The sequence below is a fragment of the Harpia harpyja genome, chromosome 7 (genome assembly GCF_026419915.1).
Source record: "Harpia harpyja isolate bHarHar1 chromosome 7, bHarHar1 primary haplotype, whole genome shotgun sequence".
Classification (NCBI taxonomy): Eukaryota; Metazoa; Chordata; class Aves; order Accipitriformes; family Accipitridae; genus Harpia; species Harpia harpyja.
The window spans coordinates 35,155,476-35,181,174 of NC_068946.1; the positions used below are offsets into that span (position 1 = coordinate 35,155,476).

The window sequence follows — 25,699 nt, forward strand, 5'->3', positions numbered from 1 at the left end:
TAGCGGGTGTTTGGCTTGAGGCCAAATTCCATTTTTTGTTGATAGGCTGAACTTGCCATTTGTTGAGGAAAAAAACCACAAACCCAACCAAAAATGATCATCGGGTTTCATATGCAGGAGTGCCTAATCTGAGGTGTTCAGTCTTGTTAAGGGCTGTGGCAGAAATCCAGTTACATCATCAGGAGCGCATTACGCACTAAGTGTAATTTAGCTGTGAGGTAAGTTTTTAGTCCTGTAAAGGTACCATTATCCATTCTGTATCCTGGCAGTAAAACCAGAATTGTTTTATTAGAAACAAGCTTTTAAGTATATAAGTCAAGTAATAGGAAATACATCATATACAGGCAGACATAAATGTGAAAAGCAATATGGCAGTGGCGGGCAGTAAAGAATAAGCTCTATGCTGCATTTGATGTTTTGAACATAAGTTTAAAAAGTTTTTCAAGAAAGATGAAAATACTAAAATGCATTTAAAAATTAGACTTGGCTTTCAGAAGAGAAACACATGTCAAGGACCACTTTAGACATGAACTAACCTAATTTAGTGATACCAGCTATCAGTGTAGTCACTCATATAAATGTGTGGATGTGTTTTAACTGCATTTCTCATGTATCTTGGTAGCTAACAGAAACTGAGGAAAGTTTACGGAAAAAAGAACTAAATACAACTGTGTTGTGGTTGGGAAAGGTGGGTAGGTAAGCCACCTATCTGTCTTGTGACCCAGAGAGCACATAGGCCACAAGTTGATGCATTCGCTGTGTTCATCTGTACTGAGTAGTACTCTGCATGTAATTGGAAATTGTGCTTGAAATATTAAAATAGGATTTGTGGGAACACTTTCGATTAAAAAAAGTGAAGTCTTCTTTGCAGAATCCATGCCAAATATCAGATTTCTGTAACAGAGAGAAAAGAAGTTACATAATTTTCATGACCAAAGATTGCTTTCCAAAGCCATATATATAATTTAAAGTGAGGAATAGTTAGTGATTGTACAATGGTAGTATTTAAAGATCTAGGTGAAGGAAGGGCAATTTCTATGGCAAATGCTATACTGGTCTTCCTATATCTTAGTAAAAAGGAAAATTTGTACTCTTGATACTGCTGAAAAATTGCTATTTTGTTACATAAGGACTACATCATACAATATATGCAAAAAGAATTAAAGTGAGCTTGCATAGGTAGACTTTTAATTAGTGAGCATATGACTTCATAATGTTAACATTCTTTAAATTAGTGGGTTTGGTTTTACATACCATGCTGGATACTTGATAACAAACCCAAATAATTAATAGCTTCAACTCGCTCATTATTGATGTAGAGATAAATTCCTACCTCCAGAAAAAAACACACAAGCCTCTCTACATTCCTCTTCACTCTCAAAGCGGTTTGCATTTCCATCGCAGCCACCATACCAAAACTGAGCACAAGCATTGGCTTGTTTATCATAATACCATTTTATGATATAAACACGGCATGGCCCTTGATCCAGCCTTAACTTGCACCGGAGGTCCAGGATACTTTCTAAAATAAAGAAAAAAAGGAATAGAAACAATTCAGTTTGTAGAAGTCAATTGTATTGCATAGATTTTAACTTTTTGTCCTGGTTTCAGCTAGGATAGGGTTAATTTTCTTCCTAATATAGGTGGTATAGTGTTATGTTTTGGGTTCAATATGAGAAGAATGTTGATAACACACTGATGTTTTCAGTTGTTGCTCAGTAGTGTTTAGACTAAGTCAAGGATTTTTCAGCTTCTCATGCCCAGCCAGCAAGAAGGCTGGAGGGGCACGAGAAACTGGAAGGGCACACAGCCAGGACAGCTGACCCAAACTGGCCAAAGGAATATTCCATACCATATGATGTCATGCCCAGTATATAAACTGGGGGGAGTTGGCTGGGGGGTGTGGATCACTGCTGGGGAACTAACTGGGCATCGGTCAGTGAGTGGTGAGCAATTGCATTGTGCATCACTTGTTTTGTATATTCTAATTCTTCTATTATTATTATAGTCATATTATTATTATCACTATTATTATTTTCTTCCTTTCTGTCCTATTAAACTATCTTTATCTCAACCTACGACTTTTACTTTTTTCCAGTTCTCTCCCCCATCCCACTGGGTGGCGGGGAGTGAGCGAGCAGCTGTGTGGTGCTTAATTGCTGGCTGGGGTTAAACCACAACACTTTTAAACTCTGGTTTTATTTCATTTCTTCTGCTAATGTTATACAGCAGTTTAAGATTCACTTTTACTTCTAAAGATGTTAGCATTGAAGGCAAGTTAGAAGTGCATCTTAGTAGGTCAAGTAAACTGTTCCTTTACTGTGGCATGGTTCCAGTAACTTCAGAAATAGTAGTAGTATGGCTTCACATACAAGAAGAGCAAACAATATGAATCTGATAATTTTGATATCTAATTTTTGAAATCTAATTATCAGCAACCAGTCTTGTGAGCAACCCAAAATAGTAAGCCAAAGAGCTGTAAGCTAGTTGCATCTGCTATTTTCGAACCACAGGTATGACCATCATCCTTCTGCAGTACATTGCTTCAATATATTAGTTCTCTTTGTGGTGTGGGGGAATAGGCATTAGAATAGTGAGAATATAAAACTTTAGTCTTTCTTTTGTAAGATGTTTGTGCCACTTATCTAATACCGTGGTATTAATTACATACATACTGGTTAAGGTTGAATGTTGGTCTAATGATTCCTACAGATAAGCATCAGAGGCCTGTGACATACTAATCTAGTCTCACTCACTTTAATAATACTGTCGTGGTTTAACCCCAGCCAGCAACTAAACACCACGCAGCCGCTCACTCACTCCCCCCCACCCAGTGGGATGGGGGAGAAAATCGGGAGAAGAAGCAAAACCCGTGGGTTGAGATAAGAACGGTTTAATAGAACAGAAAAGAAGAAACTAATAATGATAATGATAACACTAATAAAATGACAACAGCAATAATGAAAGGATTGGAATGTACAAATGATACGCAGTGCAATTGCTCACCACCCGCCGACCGACACCCAGCCAGTCCCCCGAGCGGCGAATCCCTGCCCCCCACTTCCCCGTTTCTGTACTGGATGGGACGTCACATGGTATGGAATACACCGTTGGCCAGTTTGGGTCAGGTGCCCTGGCTGTGTCCTGTGCCAACTTCTTGTGCCCCTCCAGCTTTCTCACTGGCTGGGCATGAGAAGCTGAAAAATCCTTGACATTAGTCTAAACACTACTGAGCAACAACTGAAAACATCAGTGTTATCAACATTCTTCGCTCTGAACTCAAAACATAGCACTGTACCAGCTACTAGGAAGACAGTTAACTCTATCCCAGCTGAAACCAGGACAAATACCATGAGATATAAAATACTTTTCCTTCAAGTTTAGTGTTATGACATCAATATTCTGTCTTTGGCAACTGGTATCTTGACACGTTAAAAAAAAAAAGTTATTGCCAGAGACAGAATAATAGTCATGCCCATGTTCCCAGGAATCATGGGAACATGTTTCTATTGCTCTCTTCTGTTAACTCCCATCATAATACACTATTAATGGAGCTCAGAACTGTGAATGCCCCAAATGATGAACAGAATACATTTGAACATTTCAGATGAAAAGAATCAAGCATTTGAGCAGTTAGCTAATTACTATACTTCCCTTCAAATGACTAAACACCTTTTTTTGCTATTTCTCCTCTGAAGGAGAAATCTATTTTTTCTGTCCAATTCTGAAATCATTATCTTCTGTCTTTAGTGAAGCCTCCCATCTCCATAGACTGCCCCTTCTTGACTGATGAATTACCTGCTCACTGACCCACCTCAGCTAGCACTATGTTCTCTTTTTGATGCCATTTATGACCTCTGTCTCAGGTTATAGCTGACCTTGCATCTGCTGTAAGTGGAGCAGTGGGATTTGGAAATTGGGAAGATAAGAACTGGTGAACAGGCTGGACAAGAACTGCAACTAGATCTGTGATAAAATCCTGAAATGCATTCTCTTCCACACCACAGCGTGGGTTCATGAAATCTTCAGAGAATGGAACAAAATTACTCTGATTTAAAGCCTTATGAAAAGTTAGGATAAGATGGAACAAAATGAAAAACTAGTTATGATCTATAACCTGGTCTTGGTGTGAGCCCTGCAGTTGAAAGAGATGATGTCATCACTTTATCTGATGGTGGTGGTTTAGATGGCAATAATGGTACCACAGCTGCAGATGAAAAGAAACAGGATGAGACACTGATTTTTGATCAGCCAAAAATGAAGAAATGAATGATGATAAAAATACCTCTAGTGTCCACTGTTAGCAAGGATGACTGTTCCTCCTCCTCTTGTTCCTCTTCATAGGCTTCATATACTACCACACGAGGTACTTTGGTCTGAAATAAGCATTTGATTTTCTTTGCTTTTCAGATATTGTGAAGTGTCTCAAAATGAACAAGCCCTTCATCACTTAGAGGTTTTCTAATATTTTTCCTTCCCATTTACCCTGACTTCAGTGTTAAGAATCAGAATTTTAACCTCACCTGGTTGGTTTACCAGGAGGGTTGTCAATCCTAAACCTGGGATATATATATATTTTTAGTGGACCTTTACAGAATTTTATTTATAAACTTAAAAATATAGACTACAATTGAGTTTAATTGCTATTCTTAGACTTAATTATTACAGTGTAATTGCATTTTAATAACGTTATGTTTCACACTGTAGCACAAATATTACTGTATTAAACACAGGAATAATAATTGTTGTAACAGTATCAGGAATAAATTATAGCCGTTAGATAACTGCCTGCCTGCAACATCAGAACTCTTACTTGGAACAACCAGCTCCAAGCATACCAAGGTAAAGGACCTATTACAGTACCTGTCCTGTAGAAAAGTAGGGGGAAAGTTACATCAGGCAATAGAGAAGCATGTATATTTAAAACTTGCTCATTAAAGCCTGCTGAATATTCATACCGGAGCTAATGGTTGAGGAAGATCACCAAGACTCAGAGGACTTTCTATTGTAGATACTCCACGTGTCTGTGCTGAAAGTGATTGTCTGTTAACATTGTTGTTCTGAAGTATGTAATGTAAAGAACTTGAAGACACTGAATGGAAAGATGGTCCACTTATGCTAGCACCATTTCCATTACGGTTGTATATTAAGGTACCATGTTCATCTTCACAAAATTGGTTGACTAATTTGGACTCCAGAGCTGTTTAAAAAAAAGTAAAAACCTCATCATACTGAGAAATTCAATGTATTTTTTGAATTTGGATTATTTATATATGTAAATAATACACATGTAATCCAGTACTCCTCTGGATTATTTATATGCAGCTAAGAAGATTATTCCAGGCTCTCTGGACTATGGCTTTTATTTGTCATAAATTTGCCAGCCTGTAAATCCTCTACATGGTACAAAATACAATGTACTCACCTAAATGTGTTCATCTGAGCTTAAGTAACAACCACTAGTTGGTAGTGGGAAAATAGCTGCTTACCTTGCTCATGTGGATAACCCAATGAAAATGGGTTATTTCCCAAAGGAAGTGAGTAAGTAGAATTTCCTCCAGTGGGTTTGATTCTAGTTTCCAGTCCAGCAGATTTACAGTGCATGAGCACTTACTCAGCTTGGAAAGCTAGTTTAAGCAGCTGTTTTCCTACACTGTAGGTGACACTCCCTGTTGGCATGATGAATCATTGCCCTATAACATGACTCCTTAAAAGAAGAGAATCTGTATATCTAGGTTCCTATTACTTTGCACTTTGTAACTAATCCTGATCAGCATCAGAACAACATATCCACAAAGATAATGCTTCCCCCGCCCCATTCTGAGAAGCATCAGATAGAATGCAGAATAAAACTGCAATGAACGCACCTGGAAGTGTATTAAAGTCATCAATGAGATACATGTGTTCTCTGTCTGGATCTGAAGCAATCAGATTTAGTTCACGCACAAACTCGGCCTGTGTTGGATCTGAAGTATTTACAATTCCTATTGCATACATTTCGATGTTTGCTGCATGAGCCTCTCGAACGACAATATCTAGTTTTACAGCTTCTCTCTTGTCTGCTTGGCCATCTGTTAGCACAATAGCAACTTTTCGCACTCCTGTTCGAGCACCAAAAAATCCATCCTGGGTTGCTTTACGGATAGCAGTTCCTGTGTAAGTGCCTTCTCCCATGTATTGCATTTTTCTAATTGCTTGCTTAACATCCTGTTGAGTTGTATACTTGTTAAGACCAAATTCTAGCCGAACTTCTAAACTGTATAACACAAGGCCAATTCTGGTAGCATTTCTGCCTACGGTTACTCTGTCTACTAAAGCAGTTACAAAGTCTTTGATAATCTCAAAATTTTCTGGTCCCACACTTTCAGAGCTGTCAATCACAAATATAAGCTCCATAGGAATTTCCTTACATTTAATACCGCAACCTGCAAAGGAAAAATAAAAAAACAGATCATGATGACTTGACTTGGTATCCTTTTGGAAAGGAGAAGAATTTAAATGTAATGAAGAAAAAATAGTATCTGAAATTAAAGATTTCCTGAGTACTTACCACAGATCTCTTTAATTAACTTAATTATATCTTCTCTCTGGTTATGAAAAAAATTAAATATAAAAATATTTTACAATTTGCCTCTTTCAAAAGAGGTATAAAATTGACACTACCAAAGATTTTGTTTGTAATGAGTATCTGTGTCCTACAGGGACTTACAAAAAATATAACTGTTTAACTTTCAAACCTGACCTTCTAAGCTTGGAATGAGTCCCACATTTTATAATGAACTATTTTATATGGCACATAAGAATCATTAACTTGACAACACAGTAACGCCTCTATCTAAAACAATTAACTACTGTTATTGTAAAGAATGTTTTGTGATGATTTGGTTCTCATTAAAACTTAAAGTCAAAACCCATTCATATTTTAGCATCTGAATAATATGGATATACCTTTTAAATGTATTGGGAGTGGAGAAATAGACCCAACTTCAGGAAGCATATTGCTTGTAGTGAGCTGGCAGATGACAGAGAGTGCCAACAAATAATGGAATTGGGATTTGTGAACCCTAGTGTACTTGGTGCACAGTATTACCCAGCTTTCAGCAGCAAAAAAAAAGCTGCTGCCTTCAGAGCTGTCTGTTCAGAGAAGTCATAGCTTCCGTGACATGCAAACAACATGTTTCTCATTATTAGAGCAATCATTTGTTATATTTTTTGAAGTGCATGACAGGACTCATTTGGCATTGAGTCAGTCTTTCAACTCCAACCTTTTGCTACTGCTGCTCAGCTTCCATCATAAATCTCCATAGTATTTGTATACTCACTGACATGCTTTACTGAATTTGAGTCTAGTGCAGTTCAGGCTTAGCAGAAATATATTTAAGTTTAGAGCATGATAGACCATGACAGGTTTGAAGATCTTTGCTCTTTGGACTCTTAAATACTTTTTTAAAAACTTTCCTGCAGCATGTACACAGCTGAGTCATCTAACACTAACTGTAAAAGAACACATAGCAGAAAAATACCTAAAATCACCAGGAACTTTAAATTCCATTTCAGCATAAAGTAGATGAGAAAAAGTCAGAAACCTTTGCATGGTTTCTTTCTATATTATTGAGACCACTTCTAGTCAGAAAGCTCTTTCCAAAATAATTAACATAGGATACATTTCATCTGATAGTATCTTGTATAGGTTATATCTTGCCATAATGGGATTTAAATAATGGAATTTGCTTACTGTTAGGCCTTGCTCTCCCTTTGGTCCAGTTTTGCCCTGTAACAGTGATCGTTAATTAAGCTACTGTAATAATTAGTAACATTGTAATTCAGATTATGACTTCATCAATACCATTATTAGAATAATATTTGGCCAGTAAGAACTTTGGCTAGAAAAAGTAGTGTTCTTGTGATACTACCTTGTGCATGCAGCATCTACAACCTCCTAAAGTGGTGAGGTTTTTATGGGAATTGGATGACTTCAAGTTTTCCACTGGATCACTGATTGTAAGTTTACATTAGAAAAGGAGAATCCATGCAAAGCTTTCCTGTCTACCATGTTGTGTTTGTTTCCTTTCTCAAGAGACTGTATACCTGCCTGACACCCTGGGATGATCAGAATTCTGCTTCATCATATGTGAGTCTAATAGGGCAAGTGTCAGGGCAAGAATGGCAATGGTATTTATGTATCCCTACTTAATAGTATGCAAATGTCAGAACAGCAGGGACCACATTTTGCTTTCCAGCTTTTGGGGACCTGCCCATCAGCAGAAGTTACCATTTTGCCTCCCTTCATCTGTTCATCAGCTTTGAAGGAAAGTCTGAGCTAGTCATAGAATAGAATTGCATAGTTTTGTCTTAAAACATGGCAATTGTGTTTCACTGCCTTAAGAAAGAAACCACATCTGTGGGAAATGGGGTATTCAGCATGGAAATGTCTTCTTTATGCTTTTAAAGGTTTTCATAGTTTCAGTTTCTTAAGTATTCCAGATTATGTGTAGTTAAATAGCAAGAACACACAAACCAGCTTTATTTTTAAGCAGTTTAAGAAAACAGATCTAAAAAACCTGAGTTACTCACAGGTTCTCCAGATAAACCAGGGTCACCCACAACACCTTTTTCTCCTTTTTTCCCTTTTTCACCTGTAGCTCCTCGGTCTCCCTTTAAAACCGTGTTGGTAAGCAGACAGAAAGTGTAAGTTTTTATTGCACTTTTCACATTTCTCTCTAGCTGCCTTTGTCGAATTCACCTTCAGCTTCTGACACGAGTTAGAAATTTTTGTTAGAGATCATTTAAATCAATCAGTATTTGTGAATTTTGTGAGTAACTTGTAGTATTGGCTAAGCATTTTTATGGGAAAAAAATAGCTGAAGTTTGAACAATGAACCATCTCAAACAAGTACATGCAGACAGAGGGGTTTCATGGGATATTGCATCATGGATATTATTATCTGTGTCTGAGAAAAATAAAATAACAGTAGGGAAATTGAGAAGAAAGGCAAGGATGTAGTTGGAATGAATAATGGGAATATCACTCCGAGAAACCTTTTGGCCCAGAAAAGGTGTTTGGAATAGCAAACAAATGAATTAGTGCCTCCTGGTTTGATTTTTAGTAGGCTATGGGATTTTGTACAGCCCTTCTGAGCTGATGTGATCACATCCAAAAACTGATTCCAACCCACGTTTCTCTTTTTCTTAACATTGATGTAGTCCCCAAATTTTGCATAGTGGATATGGTAAAAGAAAGGCAGTGATATTACATCTAATATCTATATTTCTTCTAATTACAGTAGAAGATAAGTCTCATATGATATTAAAATAAGCAACACTCAAAGAGATGCTGCTATAAAATATTAAAACAATCACGTGAATGACTGGGGTTTCCCCAAAATCGCAATTCCCTTTTCACAAAATTCATATGCCTTCAATGAGAGCTGACTGTAGTGAGCATTTTCAGTATGTTGGCTTTGGTCTAGGACATTATCTCCGATTTAGATATCATACCTTCTGTCCCAAAAGCCCGTCTCCAGGGGGGCCTCGTGGTCCTGGCATTCCTTGAATTCCTTGTTCCCCCTAATGATAATCCAGGTAGTGATACTAACCCTTTATAATCATTCATCATGCATTAATTGTAAATGTTCAAAGAGAAAGTGTTTCAAACTGCATTTTAACAAGCGTCTTGAGGCACTTGAGACAATGTAATAGCTGGCTTATATTTCTCAAATACTTCATCAGTATGTCTACTCTAAAGATACATAATATTGAAAAACCACATGGTCATTATTGGTTCTAATTCTTCTGTTCCCTCTTTCCATCCCATTTTATTCCTTCTCATTCCCCCTTTCTTATTTCTGTCTTTTGAGTCTGTCTTGTCTGATGTATGCTTTGGGTAAAAGTGCATATTACAGGTAAAAATTAATATGACACATAGATTCAGGATGGAGACTCTTTCTCTACCGTAGGTGGTGGTTCATATAACTACTTCAGACTGTGTCCATGGGTGTGAGAGTTGGGGAAGAGGAAATGGTATTTTTAATTTTGTAAGGCTATCTTTCACTGATAAAAGATGCCCCTGCTTCCTCCTCCCTCAATACACACACCCTTGGGCTTATTGTTTACAGCAGTAGAGACAGAACATACTTTGTAGGTGCTCATGTTATCCTTCTCATTTTCTAGTCTGAGGCTCTTGTCTTAGAAGAAACAATGTGAAATCTCCTTAACGCTGTGATGGTCAGACTGACCACTCAACACAGGATAAATATTGAAAACACTGAGTCTTTTTACCTTAATTCCTTGAATACCTTCACCAGGAGGTCCCAAAGAGCCAGGTGGCCCTGGGCGTCCCATGGTTCCCTAGAGAGAAACCCTGCATACGTTAAATACAATATTCATAATAAAAAAACCCCACAATAAATTGTTACACCACCATATAATTTCATGTCCATCCTCTACCAAATTGATGTCTTTCTATAAGTAGTGAGATTAAGGTTGCTCCAACTGACAAAGACTCTTTTTATCCTTTTGTGCTGGTTTTGGCTGGGATAGAGTTAGTTTTCTTCACAGTAGCTAGTATGGGGCTATGCTTTGGATTTGTGCTGAAAACAGTGTTGATAATACAGGGGACACAGCTGGGACAGCTGAGCCTAACTGACCAAAGGGATATTCCATACCATATGACATCATGCTCAGCATATAAAGGTGGGGAAGAAGGAGGAAGCAGGGGATGTTTGGAGTGATGGCATTTGTCTTCCCAAGTAACCATTACGTGTGATGGATCCCTGCTTTCCTGGAGATGGCTGAACACCTGCCTGCCAATGGGAATTGGTGAATGAATTCCTTGTTTTGCTTTGCTTGTGTGCGTGGCTTTTGCTTTACCTATTAAACTGACTTTATCTCAACCCACAAGTTTTACTTTTTTTTTCTGATTCTCTCCCCCATCCCGCTGGGGGTGGGAAGTGAGCGAGCTGCTGTGTGGTGCTTAGTTGCTGGCTGGGGTTAAACCTTGACATCTTTATCAGATTATTAAAATCTAGCTTATACTTCAAAGGAGTCACTCAGGGCTTAATGCTCATTGGACATGAATCACCTTGCTGATAGAGATATACATTGCATTGAAGGATGGATTGTATTGGTGGGACATTGGGGACTGAATTAAGATTTAAGAGAGGATTGTTGTGTTATTGTTGTGTTATCTTTCATCACCATTAAGCTTACACAGTCAGACCTATAGACGTACATATTAATGTGGCATTGCAAATAAACACTTGTTGCTAATTTCTAAGCTAGTTTTTAAAAGAACGCTAGAGAAAATGTTTCAGTTCCATATGCTATTCATAGGAAGCAATCAAACCCCACATATTCATTTTATGCCTATATTGCTATTCCAGTATGCCTGCATGAAATTCTCAATTTCCTCATTTATAAGGATCCTGTGCACATGCCAGTCCTTGGGACTGGCACTGGCTGGGGAGGTGCTTCACCACTGCTTAGCTCTGGACCTAGCCTTCATGCCAACATGAACTGAATCGCTGGGACCAATAAGCCACATTGTGCAGGTAATACATTATGTTGCAAAATCTTTGCATTTGACCTTGTTCAGTTCATTTATATTTACATTCTAAAACAGTTCTTTTGTATTAATAGTCTTCTAAAGCTGAGCAGTAGGAGCATAAGAGTTTCTAATTTGGGAGGTTTCATAGTGAAAATTTTTTATAGTTACAATTACTTCCAGGCCTTTGTCATGGTATATATTATATTTACACTAATAATCCATTTTGCAGGGATAGGTCATCATGTTGGTCATTAGATGATTATTGATTTACTTGTACAGTAAAAAAGAGGAATTAATTCTAGAAGAAGTCAACAGTATGCCTGTAGCTGTAACAGTAGTATAGGCAAGACATGGTAAGTGCTTGCCAGGCCATTAATTCTGACCAATGCTAGGTCTGAAGAAATTTTTGCTACTCAATTGCAGCTAATGTCTGCAGGAGCTAAATGTTTTGTCACTGATCTTCACTGCAAGATTATCACTTTATAATTTATCATATGCAATAGGAAGAAGGCCATGGTTTATGGCTAGTCACCAAAAACATTTTTTATTTTCTACAAAATAAAGACACTGTATTCCTTAGTTATCTTATTTGTTGGCTTAGTTGTTTCTAGTGAAGAGTGAAGACAGAAAACATGTAGATGTGTATGCATGATCACACATTTTTATACTAACTTTTTTTTTCTTCTTTTTTAGAAAATAGACAGCGGGAGACATAATTGTTTAAATGGCTTACTTTTGGTCCTGGCAGGCCTTCTCCTGGGGGACCTGGGAGACCAACTGGTCCTCTACTACCGGGATCACCCTGAAAGTTGATACTTTAAAAAATAAGTAGTGAATACCAAAGTTTAATTTATCTCTAGAATTCCCAGCATCTGTTGTACTCAGATGGGAAAAAGAGAGGAAGATTATTGAACAGCACAGTGCAAGTCTAAACAATGCTAACCCATGAATACCGCAGGCAGGACAAGAAAGTTATTGGGGATAAACAGTGGCTAGTGGTCTAAACATATTCAAGACATGTACAGTCAATTACACAATAGTTACACAGGAATTACAATTCCCATATAATAAAATGAACTCCAGGTTCCCCAAACAAAAAAAAAATGTTTTTGCTTGCTGCCTGTCAATTGAATCAGACTCTGTGTTCGCATTGGCACTGTTCTAGCTTTTTTCCTATCAGTGCTTTCAGACAGCTAGGGGTTTGTGGTAAGTGGAAAAAGATGGACATCCTTTTAAGGGACATTAAACATATTTAAATAGCTGTAGTCAATCCTTCAATTGCCTGTATAATTCCAGTAATCCTGCAATCAGCATCAGGATGAGTTCTGAAGTGAAGCTTGAAGATCTTGTATGGGATCTACCTTTTATTTACTGACAAGTAAGTTAAAGCTGGATTAAAGAGTTATTCTGACTGTGACCTATGGGTAGGAATTATATCTGCATGGACTACACACATGCATTTACTTTTCTAGAAGTTAAGGTCTGTACCTTAGGTCCTGGTAGTCCAACTCCATCTGTGCCTTGTTCACCAGGAATCCCAGGAAGGCCTGGCAAGCCCTGAAATTATATGTGCAGACAGAATATGAATTTAATTAATGACTACATGCTTTTGTTAACATTAATATGATAGTATCTTGAATATATTGTCTCTTAGTGGGATCACTGTGGTCTACAATTGGTTAAATTATACTCTGATAAGCCAGAAGTGGGGTCAGTGGCATTTGCGTGTGTGTTGTATGTCATGCAGGAGGCTTGCATGTGTTTGAAGACAGAGGAGTCAGATCCAGAGAAGCAGGTGGGGAAGCAGTTCTGCATGGGATTGCACAAAAATATCAGGAAGTATTATAAATCAAATTCCAATTTCCATTTTGACATTCATTAATTTTTATTCCTGACTGTGGCAATTGCATGCACTTCTACTGTTGTCTTTAGCACAGATAAATGCTAGTCTATCACCAAACTCCCTGACTCCAGCCAGCAATCTTCCTCGGACTTCCTCACTGCACAGGCATGTAACTGCCAGGGCTGGTGGAGCATACTATTTAGCAGACTAGGTATGTGAAACCAGTGCTGCATATATGTGCAAGGAAGGGAGAGGTAGCAGCCTTTTCTCTTTGTATCCTTTTTACAGGGATTGGTCATATCTACCAATAAAGACCTCTGTAAAGGGCTGTAAAGTAGATCAACCAATTCTTTGCCACACCTTCAACAACCTGATGAACAGAACCGAGGATGGTTTGCTTTTCTGGCTCTTTGGACAGTAGTTGTTTTTTTAGTGGTTCTGGGAGATACTGTTGCCCTGAGTTCACACCCATGTGTATGGACACAGGTGCTTAGCTGGGCTATATTCTGTTTGAGAATAAACTTTGTATGATTGGGCAGAAGACAGTATCCTACATCAAGATATTGAGGGAACTGCTTGAAAAATCAGTGATAGTACAGAAAAAAAAAAAAGCCCCCTTGGAGTATGTTACATTGTGTAATCGGGAGGAGTGGAGGACATGGAAGGTCTTGGACTATTTCAGAGGGAGATTTCTTTTTCCTTCTATGCTGAAATGCATTTCCACAGTTGAGGAGCCTTTATAGGCTTTTAGACCAGCAAATCTTTCCTACCATGTCAGCTAATCACATTGGTGTAGCACCTATTTGTTCCAAATTCACATTAAAAAAATTGTCTATAAACTTACAGGTGGGCCGGGATAACCATCTCCTTTTGGCCCAAAGGGCCCGGGGGGTCCTGGAAGACCTCGGTCACCCTGATGAAGGCAGGAAAAACAGCTGAGGTGAATGCCAATACAATTGCTAGCAGGAAATTTTCCATGAAAGTGAAACTTTATTGGCAAATATACTGTAAGTTGATTTTATCTGTCTATCTGCTAATGTATTTTACTATGTGAATAATTGTTGTAGGTTATTAATCCTGGACTAAAACTAGGATATTTAATAGTGCTGAGGATTTACAGGACCTTTCACTTCTAAGTCACTAATTTGAATCTTTTTCAAGAGCTCTGTCTGTTGTCATTTGTGTCCTACATATAATAAGGAATTACTTCAGTTGCATTCCCCATATTTTTATCATGAATACTATTATTCCAGCTTCAGGGGAACGAGCCTGAATTGACAGGCAGCCAAAAGTCTAGCATGGGAACTGAGTTACTCAGTAGCTACTTTACATAATTCTTATAACTGAAGATAGATAAACTGCTGCAGAGCATTGGGAAAACTGTATAGCTTCTGCACATGCTGTATGTTTGTGTGGTAAGACAAAGGATGTAGGGCAGGGGACAATAGTGGTTTGTGTGGCCAATTTAAAAATGTTGTTTTCTATCACAAGGTTCCTGTCTGGTTTTGTTGTTCCAGAATTGTATTTTCCTATAATGCTGGGAAACCTCATTAGAGCTATTGAGTATAACAGGAGCTTCCTATCGGAGATGTACAATTAAGCTCCTTTCATGGATCCAGGTAGCTGGAGTATCTCAGGGACAGATTTACCAGGGAAACCAAGAGGACTTTAACCCTCCCAGCCATACTGGATGGTGCAGTGAGTTGCTCAGTTACAACTGGATGGATGATCAAGATTGTGTTTGTCCCTGTAGCTACCCAAAATATTGGCATGCATAATAGTGGCAAGCAAAGGCCCACGCAAAAATCATTTAAAAAAATGAGACTGTAAAAGGTTTTACCCTGTACAGCTTAGTGCAGATGTCTGTCTGAGAGTGAAGCAACAGCAAAACCACTAATACTGACAAAGACAGCAAAAAGTGAAGAACATAGTCACAGAAACATGCAGTGTTATCCAATTGAAAGAGCTTTGGGGGCTCAAGGCTGAGGGAGAGACTTGCAACTCTGAGCAAAGGACCCATTTCCTGTTGGTTGATTCCTGTTGGATTCCCAGAAATAGGACAATGTACAGTTCTCTGAATTAACTGCACTGTACCAGAAAAGTGTGTGATATCATCATCATCATCTCTTCCGGATGAAAATAAATTTAAGGATCTTGAAAACCACTAACTGATCAAAAAGGGATAGAGTTTGTTACATGTTTCTCATGCTTCTGTTACTGTGTTCAGTTCACTCAAGGAACACGGGATAAGGGCTATATTCAAAAGTACTGTCAAATTCACTAAGTAAAAAAAAAAGAGGGGAGGGGGATCCAGTTTATTTTGAGAAACGCAGGTTTATATGTCCCAAGTTTCTTGGTGTTCAGACAAAATCAGCCCTGGAATGAAGAGTGGCTTACAAAGGTTGAATCTAGGTAACACTGAGACAATACTAGAGAAGTGCTGGAGAGAAGCTCTTAGAGATTAGCTACTTAGTCATGTTCTTCTTCCACTACTTAAGGCATCTCTTCTCACATTGCCAGTTTGGCCCATGTTCTGAGATTTTTTGGAGTCTGTGGATTACCCTGTGTCAAAATTAGGAATGAAGCAAAGGAGACTGGCTGAGAAAAATTAACTGTGCTTGACAGGTAGGCTGTTGTAAGCACATAAATCAGGTATTCTCTCTGTATTCACTCCTCAGTAATTAAACCCAGTCATTTTTCTCCTGGTTCTCTGCCATGTGAAAGCTCATGGTTCATGGAGTCTGGATGATTGACCATCCATGGTTTTCTGGCTCTGCAAATCCTTACACTCTGCCAGTTGTACATGTATGTTGTATGACATACATGTTAAGAACTGTGGATCACTTGGCCATCCTAGGCAATTTGCTGTTGCTTCACTGAAGTCCTGCCTTATTTTACAGTTCTATCAGAAATTAGTTTACCAATTTAGGAGCTACCTTTGCCCCAGGAAGCCCAAAACCTGGTTCTCCAATTGGTCCAGGAAGACCAGGTAACCCCATGTCACCCTGCAATGAAGAAAATATATACTCTAGTTATATATTTTATTAAACAGCAATCACAGACTGTTTTTGGATTTCTGTTATACAAATTTATATGTATCAAACGTAACAGCTACTTTTATTTATTGCTATTACATGCATTAAACACCAAAACCAGAAGAAAGAAAAGTATGTTGATATCCAAGGTTATCCAAAAGAAAGAAATGAACATAGGTAGGCCACACCTCAAGCTGACATACAGTTAATAGCAGGGCATGGTGGTAACTAGACTGGATACAAACCATAACTCTGTTCATAGGAAACAAGTTCTACTTGACCTCATAAGGCTGAAATTATTTACATGAATAATAGCATGGTCTACTTTACAGTTTTCATCCTGTGTTTATAAGCACTAGGAGCTGGAGCATGGATGTTACCTTTGGTCCAGGCACAGCTCTTCCTGGAGGGCCTGGCATTCCAAGACGTCCTGGTGCACCAGGCTCTCCCTGCAGTGAAGGAAGGAGAGCAAGAACAATGGATTTTTCTGAAAGTGAGCATGAGCATCTCATAGAGAAAACATTTATGCAACAATTTATAATATACCATTAAAATTCTATTAGAATTTCTAATATTCTATTCTATGAGGAGTGAAACGTAACTGAAGAACTGATAAAAAGCATAGTTCTGATTTCTCGATGGAAATGAGATTCTTCTGAGTCACTGAACAACTATATGTTATTAGAAATCCCTTTCTTAGTGTATTTGAGACTTGGTCCAGCACATCCAGCACTCAAGGCTTCCTGCCCAGCTGTGTAGGTACTGAAAACATGTATATTTTTCTATTAGAGTAGATTTTTTAAAATAGTCCTTTCAGCATACTTTTTTACCCCTTTTTATTTTTCCTCTTGTGGGAAAATACACACTCTTGTGTGTATAAATAGCAAAAGACATAATACGAAACTGGAGGAGAAACCTGGAGTCGCCCTTCTGTCACTTACAGTGAGTACTGAGTATTTGACTAGAAACTCCAAATCCATAAAAGAGTATCAGTCATGAGTCAGTATAAGGGAGAATAAAGTCTTGCCACATATGTGTATGCCATACACCATGCTATCTTCCCAAATATTTCAGCATAAAAATACCACTATTAGTGTCCCTTAACTTTTTCCAAACTGACAGGGAAGCAATATGGTAAATGCAAAGTTTTTTAAAAAATGCTTGTAGATATCTATAGGGATCATGGTGTGTCTTGCTAAGAGAAACCTTAGCTGAACTTTTTTTTTTAAATTATTTTGTAAGAAGCAAGTTCATTCCAGGACAGTTGTTTCTGAGATCTAGAACAAAGCACATCTTTGCGGGGGGCTATTTTACACACATAATGTGGTAATAAACCTACTTTAGCTCCAGCAGGTCCAGGCACTCCTGTTGGTCCTGTTAATCCACGTATTCCTCTCTGACCTTGATCTCCCTACAAAAATGGAGAAGACTTGTCACACATACCAAATAATATTAAGAATGTGTTAACTGAAATTAATTGTAAATATCAGTGAAAGATAGTGAAGTTCTGTTTCATAGCTGGTGCACATGAGCTGTTCCTATTGCTTTCATTGGCAAGTCAGTCAATTCTGCTCAGTAATTGTCCAGTTTTGGATTTGTACAGTTAAAACTGTGTAGATTTCATCTGAAATTAAATTAAGCAACTAACCAGTGAATACTGTGAAAAAAATAAGAACCAAAAGGAGTCAAAGATTGCATCCTTGCAGCTGAAAAATCAAGTTAAGTAATTACGTGAAAAAGATACTATCTAAGAGAAATAATCAAAACAGGAAAAGATAATTCACTCAAAGGTATTTTTTTTATTCAAAGGCAAATAGGGCCAATTGATTGACCACAATGCCCTCTCTGATTGATCAGCTTATACTTTCGGGCAGAAAAAGCTAAGAATAGGTAGTGTAAAGTTTGTAAAAGGATAACTGCTATTTAAGCATATTATTAAGCTGTAATTATTACAACAAAAATTAAACAGCTATGAGTCCAGAATCATTCTGAAAAAGTTCCAATACAGTAATTAATTTTATTGCTGCATCTTGTCATCTGCATGTATTCCCTACCAAAGTAATCTGAAAGCAGCTGGATGCCTTGATTTTCATTCCTACATTGCTTTTTAGCCCTTCAGCTTCTTGCACTTGTGATATTTAATATTTTTATTTCTCTTCTATTGTGACATTTAATCTCTGTATGTCCTGTCCAATGTCTTGGACAACTATTCCAGCAATTTCCAGTGTCTTTATTTCACAGGATACAGTTGCTGATACGAGAAACTGGAATTACTTCTCCATTTGTGAATCAGTACAGAAGACCAGTACAAGAGCCAGAACCTAAAAGATGGACCCAGTCATTCCTACTAAGAGAAGTAGTATTCCCAATTAGCTCTTTGTGAACTTCTTGGACCAGATGCTACCACAGGTACTGGAAGTTGTGAGCCACTGAAATGTTGTGCTGTCATTTAAAAAAAAACAACAAAAAAACTATGTAAAAGATGTCCTGGGTGGTCTTTTATTAACTTTGCTGTTTAAAAAGTTGTTGGTTTAGGCTGAGGCTGAGATAAACTCTGCAGTTAACCACTTCTAGAAGCACTTATTAACCTATTCCTTGAGGTACATTTTTTCGTTACTTACAATAGACCAAAAAAGAGAAGGCTTTGACAAACCTATTCCTGGAACATTACAATTTTGAATGTCACCTTTAGTAAGAAATTCTCACCTTTTCCCCCTGTATTCCAATCCCTGGAGCACCTTCAGGACCTCTAAGACCAGGTAACCCTGGTTCACCCTTGAATAGAAAAATGAAAGCAGCATTTCAGAGTACTGCATAGACATGGTGCAAGATCAACTCTGTGTTCACTTGAATAAGCTCATTAAAATCATAGACCTTTTAGATTCAATAGCAAAACTCCCACTGATGTCAGAGCGCCCAGGATTTTCTTCCCATATTCAGAAGCAACCATTGTAAAATTCTGGGTGGAATGCATAAAGTAGCATGTGTCCTTAGTGATGGCTGAACCCTCTGAGTATATAATCTTTAAATATATGGGGTTTCTGATTCTAGGAAAATACCATGATCGGAAGGCTACGAAAGGTTGCCTGTAGCCATTTTAGTGGTTTCCCTTCTGAGTTGCAGGGCATTGGTGGATTAAAAAAAGCCAACAACTGTAAACAAGATAAGATGACACCACCCCACCCCCGCTGCCAAAAAAAAAGAAAAAGAAAAATTTTCCCTAAAAAAAGTGTGTTTGAAAGAGAATTTTTTTCACTGAAAAATGTGCTACTTTTTCTCTTGTCCACGAATGCTCTCTCTTCTAGGTTTGGGTATCAGCACAGGGAGAACAGTAGGAATGCTTGGGGGGAAGCAGGTAGACTGCAGACAGAGGTGAACCAACCTTTTGTCCAGGGGCTCCGTCTTCTCCCGGAAGACCAGGCAAACCTGCCAGTCCTGAAGGGCCTGGCTCACCCTGACATCAATAAAAAGTAAGTCCTTCTATTAAATGCAGACTTGGTACTATTTCTCTGAATCAAGGAAATCTATTTTTAAAAGTTTACTCAACTGTATATATATTTATAGCAAAAATTTATGCATATGAACCCAAATCTTGCCATTTTTTTATAAAGACAACTCTCATGTATCTGGAACTATCCTACTGTCTGATTGTTTGAACTGTGCATTTTATCTATGCGATTAATATTATTAGCTATTAATGCTCCAGCTCAGTCTTAAAAAATAATGCCATCATTTCATTAAGTGGCAGCATTTGAAGTAGAGTTGACTGTGACATGATGATTGACACCTTGCTGGTGAATATCAGTGCAAATCTGTTAATGGCAGTGGGAATTGGCATTGGCCAGTTTATGTAAGGTTCAAGAGCCTGACCTGGTTTTAGATGAAATGGGATCATTTGGGGTCAAATGGGTTCACTCAGTATTACCATATTTTGTGAAATTAAAGAAAGAAATTGAACAATTTCATTCCTTTTCCAACCCCTGTCCCAAATCCCTGACAAACAAGAGCAAAACCAGGACAGCCCTGTACTTTTCCACTATCACAAAAGTACTTTTTCATCTATTCCCATTTTTTATATTAATCTGGCTGTTAATGACATAGGGACTGGTTAATATCTTGGTCACTTTAGCACTAAAATAATCTGGTTACAGCTTCTTCTTCTCTAAGCAAGTGTGCTTTCTGTCTAGTAGCACAGCTTATTTCCTGTATGAAGGTGTGAGGATGTAGCTGCTGCTCTATTTACATCCTATCTTGTGTGAAAAGGGAAGGAGCAGCACAATAACCACTGTTCAGTGCTTTTTTTCACCAGCTCTGCCTATAGCTTAGCTTACGCTGGGGACTGCAAGTTCTGGCAACCGTTTAATATTCTGGATGGTTTTCTGGACAGAACTGTAGGTGAGCTGTATGCAACACTGACTTGAGCATAGGCCAGGCACGTGGAAATTTTCAGTCACAATAAACCTCATTACTTCTGTACAGAACTGGTACATTTAAAATGTTCCCATTTCTGGAGGTTATTGAAAGTCTGTGTTAACAATTTTAAAGACTAAGAACCTAAATTTTATTTCTAGACCTGTTTTTAAGTGCCTACAGAAAGGATACTCAGGGAACACAAATTTCAAATCAGAATAAATTAATAAATTAAATAATTCCTCTATTAACAATGTACCTTAGAACCAGGTTCTCCAATACCTCTTTCTCCTGGCACTCCAGTCTCTCCTGGTAAGCCTTGTTCACCCTTAAGTAGAAATTATTTTTTAACAGTGTTATCAGGGAAAAATATAAAAGCATGTTTTTGGTTGCTTATATTTAAAGGAAGATTAGTGTAATACTGTCTTTAGTATGATGAGTTAAACCCGTGGTCACAAAGATTGGCAATTTGCAGCACATTTTGAGCTGTCACCAAAAAGTTGTTGGTAGAAATGATTAATGCTGTAAATCTATATGTGTCCCTGTGAATGTTTCCCACCAAAGTAGCTGGTATTTCAGGAGCATATCTGACATCCACAGACAATTCACTCTTCTCTTTCTTTTTACTAGTGGTAAAGCATATCCATGCACAATCACTTAAAATGTAATAGGTGATCTCTGATGCCACAAAATACTTTACCTGGCATGGACCCTTGACCCAATTACACCTCTAGTTCCTTTATACTGTGCTTTAATAGCCTTCAGTGATTCAGAACTTTGTCACCTCTTTCAGAAAATCGCTTTAAATCTCCATTCCAAACACTTCAAGGGTGACGTCTTTCATTAACAGTTCTATATTTTGCAAATCAGTCAAGGCTAAATTATTCTGACAGTTTTCCTTCAGCAAAGGTAATCTTCATTTTACCTTGGACCATTCTTAACTGCTAGATACAGTAAATACACAGTCAGGTGAGACAACAGGCAGCAGAAGTAACAAGACAGGCAGACAATCTGTAAGGTATGTATGTATTTTTCTGGAATGGAAACAGTACAGTGAGGATAAAAGATGATATTGAAATTTTGGTGTTCTTCTGTGTTAAGTGCAACTACTTTCTGGAATTCATTCACTGCAACTGCACCTGATATGATGAAACTGCAAGTTTAAGGCAGACAGCCGGTTCTATGGAAATGCATCAGACAAAGTGCAGTTCACTGTCTGATGCGTAGTACCTCAAAGGTTCTGTGGTGAGCCAAGCCAAAACCTAAATAGATATCTATGGCATTGGTTTATCAAGGCTTTTCAGTGGAGTAGAATCTGCTGTAGAGTTTAATAATATTAATAAAGAAAATAATTTCCTGCAGCTATGTCAATACTTAGATTGGTGTTCAGCACTTTAACAAGCATAAGGATAGAGATAGACCAGGAAGCATACCAGTAAAAACAGCACAGTAGCTTTTACTTCAGAAAATTCCCTAACCTTTGGTCCAGGTAGTCCCTGTCCTGGTAGCCCTCTAGAGCCGGGTGGTCCTTTTGGGCCCTCCACTCCCTGAAAAGATTAGTTAAGTAATTATTAAAAATAAAATATTCTCTATACACATTTAAGTGTGGGGTGAAGGGGATGTGAAAACTGCACCTTCTCTCCTTGAATTCCAATTCCAGGTAATCCAATTGGCCCAGGTAAACCAGGAGGACCAAATTCACCCTGGCGAACAAAGTCAATTGCTTAGTTGTGTAAAGATACAGAAACAGTCTGGGACAGCTCCCGTGCTAGTACATGTTGACTTAACCTCTCTTGAAGTCAGTGAAGCTGGAGATCTGACCTTTTATCTTTCATATATGCATTTATTCCCTGCTGGTTCAGTTGCAAACAACTGCTAGTCCCTTTTTACCTTTCTAAATCTCAACTTTCCCAGAGAATCAGATGCTTTTTGTAACATTTCCTATTTTAATATGAAGAGATGTTATAATAGGTTGGGAGAGTTTATTGGGCATAAATCTCCCCACAAAATACCTTATTATCCAGGGCCTATTGTGGGTTCCTTGCCTCATTACACCTTTTGTAGTGAATATCAACTCTGTATTCCCTGTATTATGTGGATTTATTGGCACTTTGTTAATCCCCTGGTCTATTTACTGCTCACCTTTTCACCTTTTATGCTGATGCCTGGAAGTCCACGAGGGCCTTTTGGTCCATCAAAACCACGGTCTCCCTACATGAAAAAATAATATATTGTTAACTGTAGAAACACACAGCTGTTCTCTCTAAAGTAAGTAGAGACACTGTTTGCTCTGTCATCATGAAAACCAAAATGAGAAGAACCAGAAAGTAGCTCCTGGATCTGTTTTCCAGGATACCAAAGAGGTCATCTTTTCAAATGAGCTTGCTCTGCAGTTTGAAATTGCTGATGAAAGAGCTGAACAAGCTTCTTTTTACCTTTCTGCCCACCTTGATTTCTTAAGGTCCTGTCCTGCTTCCCCTCAAATCAATGGCAAAACCACAACTGATTTAAATGTCAGCAGGGCTGAGTAATGAGACTAACTGAAAGCTGAATTCTGCTTATTTGTCTCATGGGTTAATCTCATTAAAGTGTAGCAATGAGAATCTGGCTCTCCTTAAGAATTTTGCCAGAATAAAGACCAGGCCAAACTGTATTGTTGTAGAAGTCTATTTGTAAATGTCATTGTCTTTCTAGATGTTTACAAAACAGTAGTCTTGGGGAAAATGCAGGTTACTAATAGAGACACAAATATTGTGCTTTCTTGTACTTCTGTTAATAAAACATGTAGAGACAGATTGGTAGCTTATGTAAATTGTCACAGAATCACCCAAGGCAATAAAGTTATGCCCCAGACAGGTCTTTTCTCTCCCTAGTAACCAATTCCAAAGTAACCAGTTTAACTTTGACTGAAATACATTATGGGAATTTCTGTTTAAAATAACATTCTTTACTCCTGATGCTTTAGAACACCTGCCTTCATTTTCCTTGTTACTGAACTGTGAGCTTGTAGTAAAAATGTTCTGAGGAAAGCAATTGTAAATTTGCTTTAGATTAACAAATCACCTGTTTAAAACGTGTTTAGAATCAGACAGCTGACATACTTGGCAGCCATAAATAGGATTAGAGATATGTATAGACTCTGTTGATACATGCGTGGCTCCAGGTCAGACTTGGCAGTAAAAAGTTGTACATTTTTCATAGAATCAAGAGTTCCAATAGTGCTGGTGGAATTCCACTTTGATTATTTTATTCTGCCTATCTCAGTTGCTCAATAGTTTTGGTTAGATTATGCATTCTTCTGTACTTTTTCCCACTGTGCATTGTTGCTGTGCTTTACTTATTAGTTGTAGTGTTTCTTCCCACATGAATTGGTATTTCAGTGGCAATGGAGTGATTTCTAAATGCATTTTCTTCAAATAGCTTTTTTGTTTGTTTTCAGGCATGAGATCTGCTAAGCAAACACAAGCCATCAACAGTGAGGTTAGATAATTTATATAATTCATCATAAAATAGATACTGGATGTTTGAAGATACTACGTTGCTAGCAGCAGTCAAATTTAAACCTAGCTGACTACAGTATTATGCTAAGCAAAAATCGTAAGATTTTTAGTAAAGAGACAGTTGGGCCCTGCATCTGCAAAACAATTTTTTATTGTTTTCCCAACCAAAATTGCCTTAGTGCATGCATAAAAATGAGTGAACCATTTAGCTCATGTACAAGCTGTGTCACTTTGTTAATGTAACCAAAGGTCAAAGTGACAACTCAGCCTGGGAGTTGGTTTTCAGTGAGCCACAAAAGTAGCTAGTAGTGGGTCTAGTGAGTCCATCCATGTAGGTGCAACTACTACTGTCATTACTTCCACTGGATCCGAAAATTAGTAACAGCAGCTTTCTTTTTCCACAAACTGAATTCAGACTTCTGCTAAAATGCATAAGCCAGTGGTTGAGGTATTTAAGAAGCTTGGAAGCTCGTCTTTAGTGTCAACAAAGATCTCATATATAAGGATTTAGAAAAAAGCAACAACTAAAAGCTACATTTTTCATCAAGGAATCAGCTTTATAATATTTTATTTAAAGTCAGATGCTCGAGGCTGTTTTAAAATTATAGCTGGAATTCTTTCCAGGCACAGATCCCACAAATCAAGCGTCAGGTCAATTAAATATCAGCTTTATAGGCCCCAAAGGCTAGCTGTGCCTAGAAGTCATGTTTGGACCAACTGAATTCTATGAAAATATATTGGGTTAATTGATGCCAAATTTTAATATTAATTTACAAGCTACTTTCTCAGATTCCCATGTCTGCTATGGACTTGTTTTGGCATGCACTCATTTAATGGTGCTGCTCTGGTCTTAAAACCCTTCGACTGCTGTACCTTTGCTCCTGGAAGCCCTTCTCCTGGTGAACCTCTTTCTCCTTGAACACCTTGTGGTCCTTGAGGCCCCTGTTAACATAAGTTTAAAATGGCCTAGAATATGTATTAATCACTCAAATCAACAGCAGCATGTTCCATGTCATTGTTGGTTTTAAGCACCTCTTTAAATGTTGGTGTAGTTACAACCTGTTAAAAATAATACAGTAATATGATATTCACAGTGAATAAATGATGAGCATTCTGGTCTGCAGCAATAACATGGCAGTTTTACTTTTCTGGTTACTTATGAATCACAGGTTATGTAGCTGAAATTCCTGTTCCTTATACGTTTGAAATCTTCACTCCCTAAACTTTAGTTTTGTTTACAAATTGTTACTAATACTTATTAATGTATCAGTATAATCATGGGAGACAGGGAGAACCAGATTAAAGACCATGCAGAGTAGTACTGAAGAAGATGTAGCTGTAGAGAGATTTGACTCTAATGGGTGAA

At 37.9% G+C, this 25,699-nt stretch overlaps 1 protein-coding gene across 1 annotated transcript in view; it reads right to left on the minus strand.

Moving 5' to 3' along the window:
• Window positions 1-170: 170 nt before the first annotated feature.
• Window positions 171-25,699, minus strand: part of LOC128144066 (collagen alpha-1(XXVIII) chain-like) — a 38,824-nt gene continuing 13,295 nt past the window's right edge. Inside the window, exons 13-36 of the mRNA XM_052792369.1 lie at window positions 25,207-25,275; window positions 22,976-23,044; window positions 22,468-22,536; window positions 22,312-22,380; window positions 21,093-21,161; window positions 19,806-19,877; window positions 19,130-19,198; window positions 17,763-17,834; window positions 16,804-16,872; window positions 16,325-16,393; window positions 14,233-14,301; window positions 13,034-13,102; window positions 12,279-12,347; window positions 10,279-10,347; window positions 9,499-9,567; window positions 8,575-8,655; window positions 7,736-7,771; window positions 6,551-6,587; window positions 5,868-6,425; window positions 4,991-5,200; window positions 4,286-4,369; window positions 4,118-4,207; window positions 1,334-1,522; window positions 171-262 (exon numbers count right to left, since the gene is read on the minus strand). Coding sequence (XP_052648329.1) covers window positions 171-262; window positions 1,334-1,522; window positions 4,118-4,207; window positions 4,286-4,369; window positions 4,991-5,200; window positions 5,868-6,425; window positions 6,551-6,587; window positions 7,736-7,771; window positions 8,575-8,655; window positions 9,499-9,567; window positions 10,279-10,347; window positions 12,279-12,347; window positions 13,034-13,102; window positions 14,233-14,301; window positions 16,325-16,393; window positions 16,804-16,872; window positions 17,763-17,834; window positions 19,130-19,198; window positions 19,806-19,877; window positions 21,093-21,161; window positions 22,312-22,380; window positions 22,468-22,536; window positions 22,976-23,044; window positions 25,207-25,275 — 2,418 coding nt within the window. The remainder of the gene's footprint in view (window positions 263-1,333; window positions 1,523-4,117; window positions 4,208-4,285; window positions 4,370-4,990; window positions 5,201-5,867; window positions 6,426-6,550; window positions 6,588-7,735; window positions 7,772-8,574; window positions 8,656-9,498; window positions 9,568-10,278; window positions 10,348-12,278; window positions 12,348-13,033; window positions 13,103-14,232; window positions 14,302-16,324; window positions 16,394-16,803; window positions 16,873-17,762; window positions 17,835-19,129; window positions 19,199-19,805; window positions 19,878-21,092; window positions 21,162-22,311; window positions 22,381-22,467; window positions 22,537-22,975; window positions 23,045-25,206; window positions 25,276-25,699) is intronic.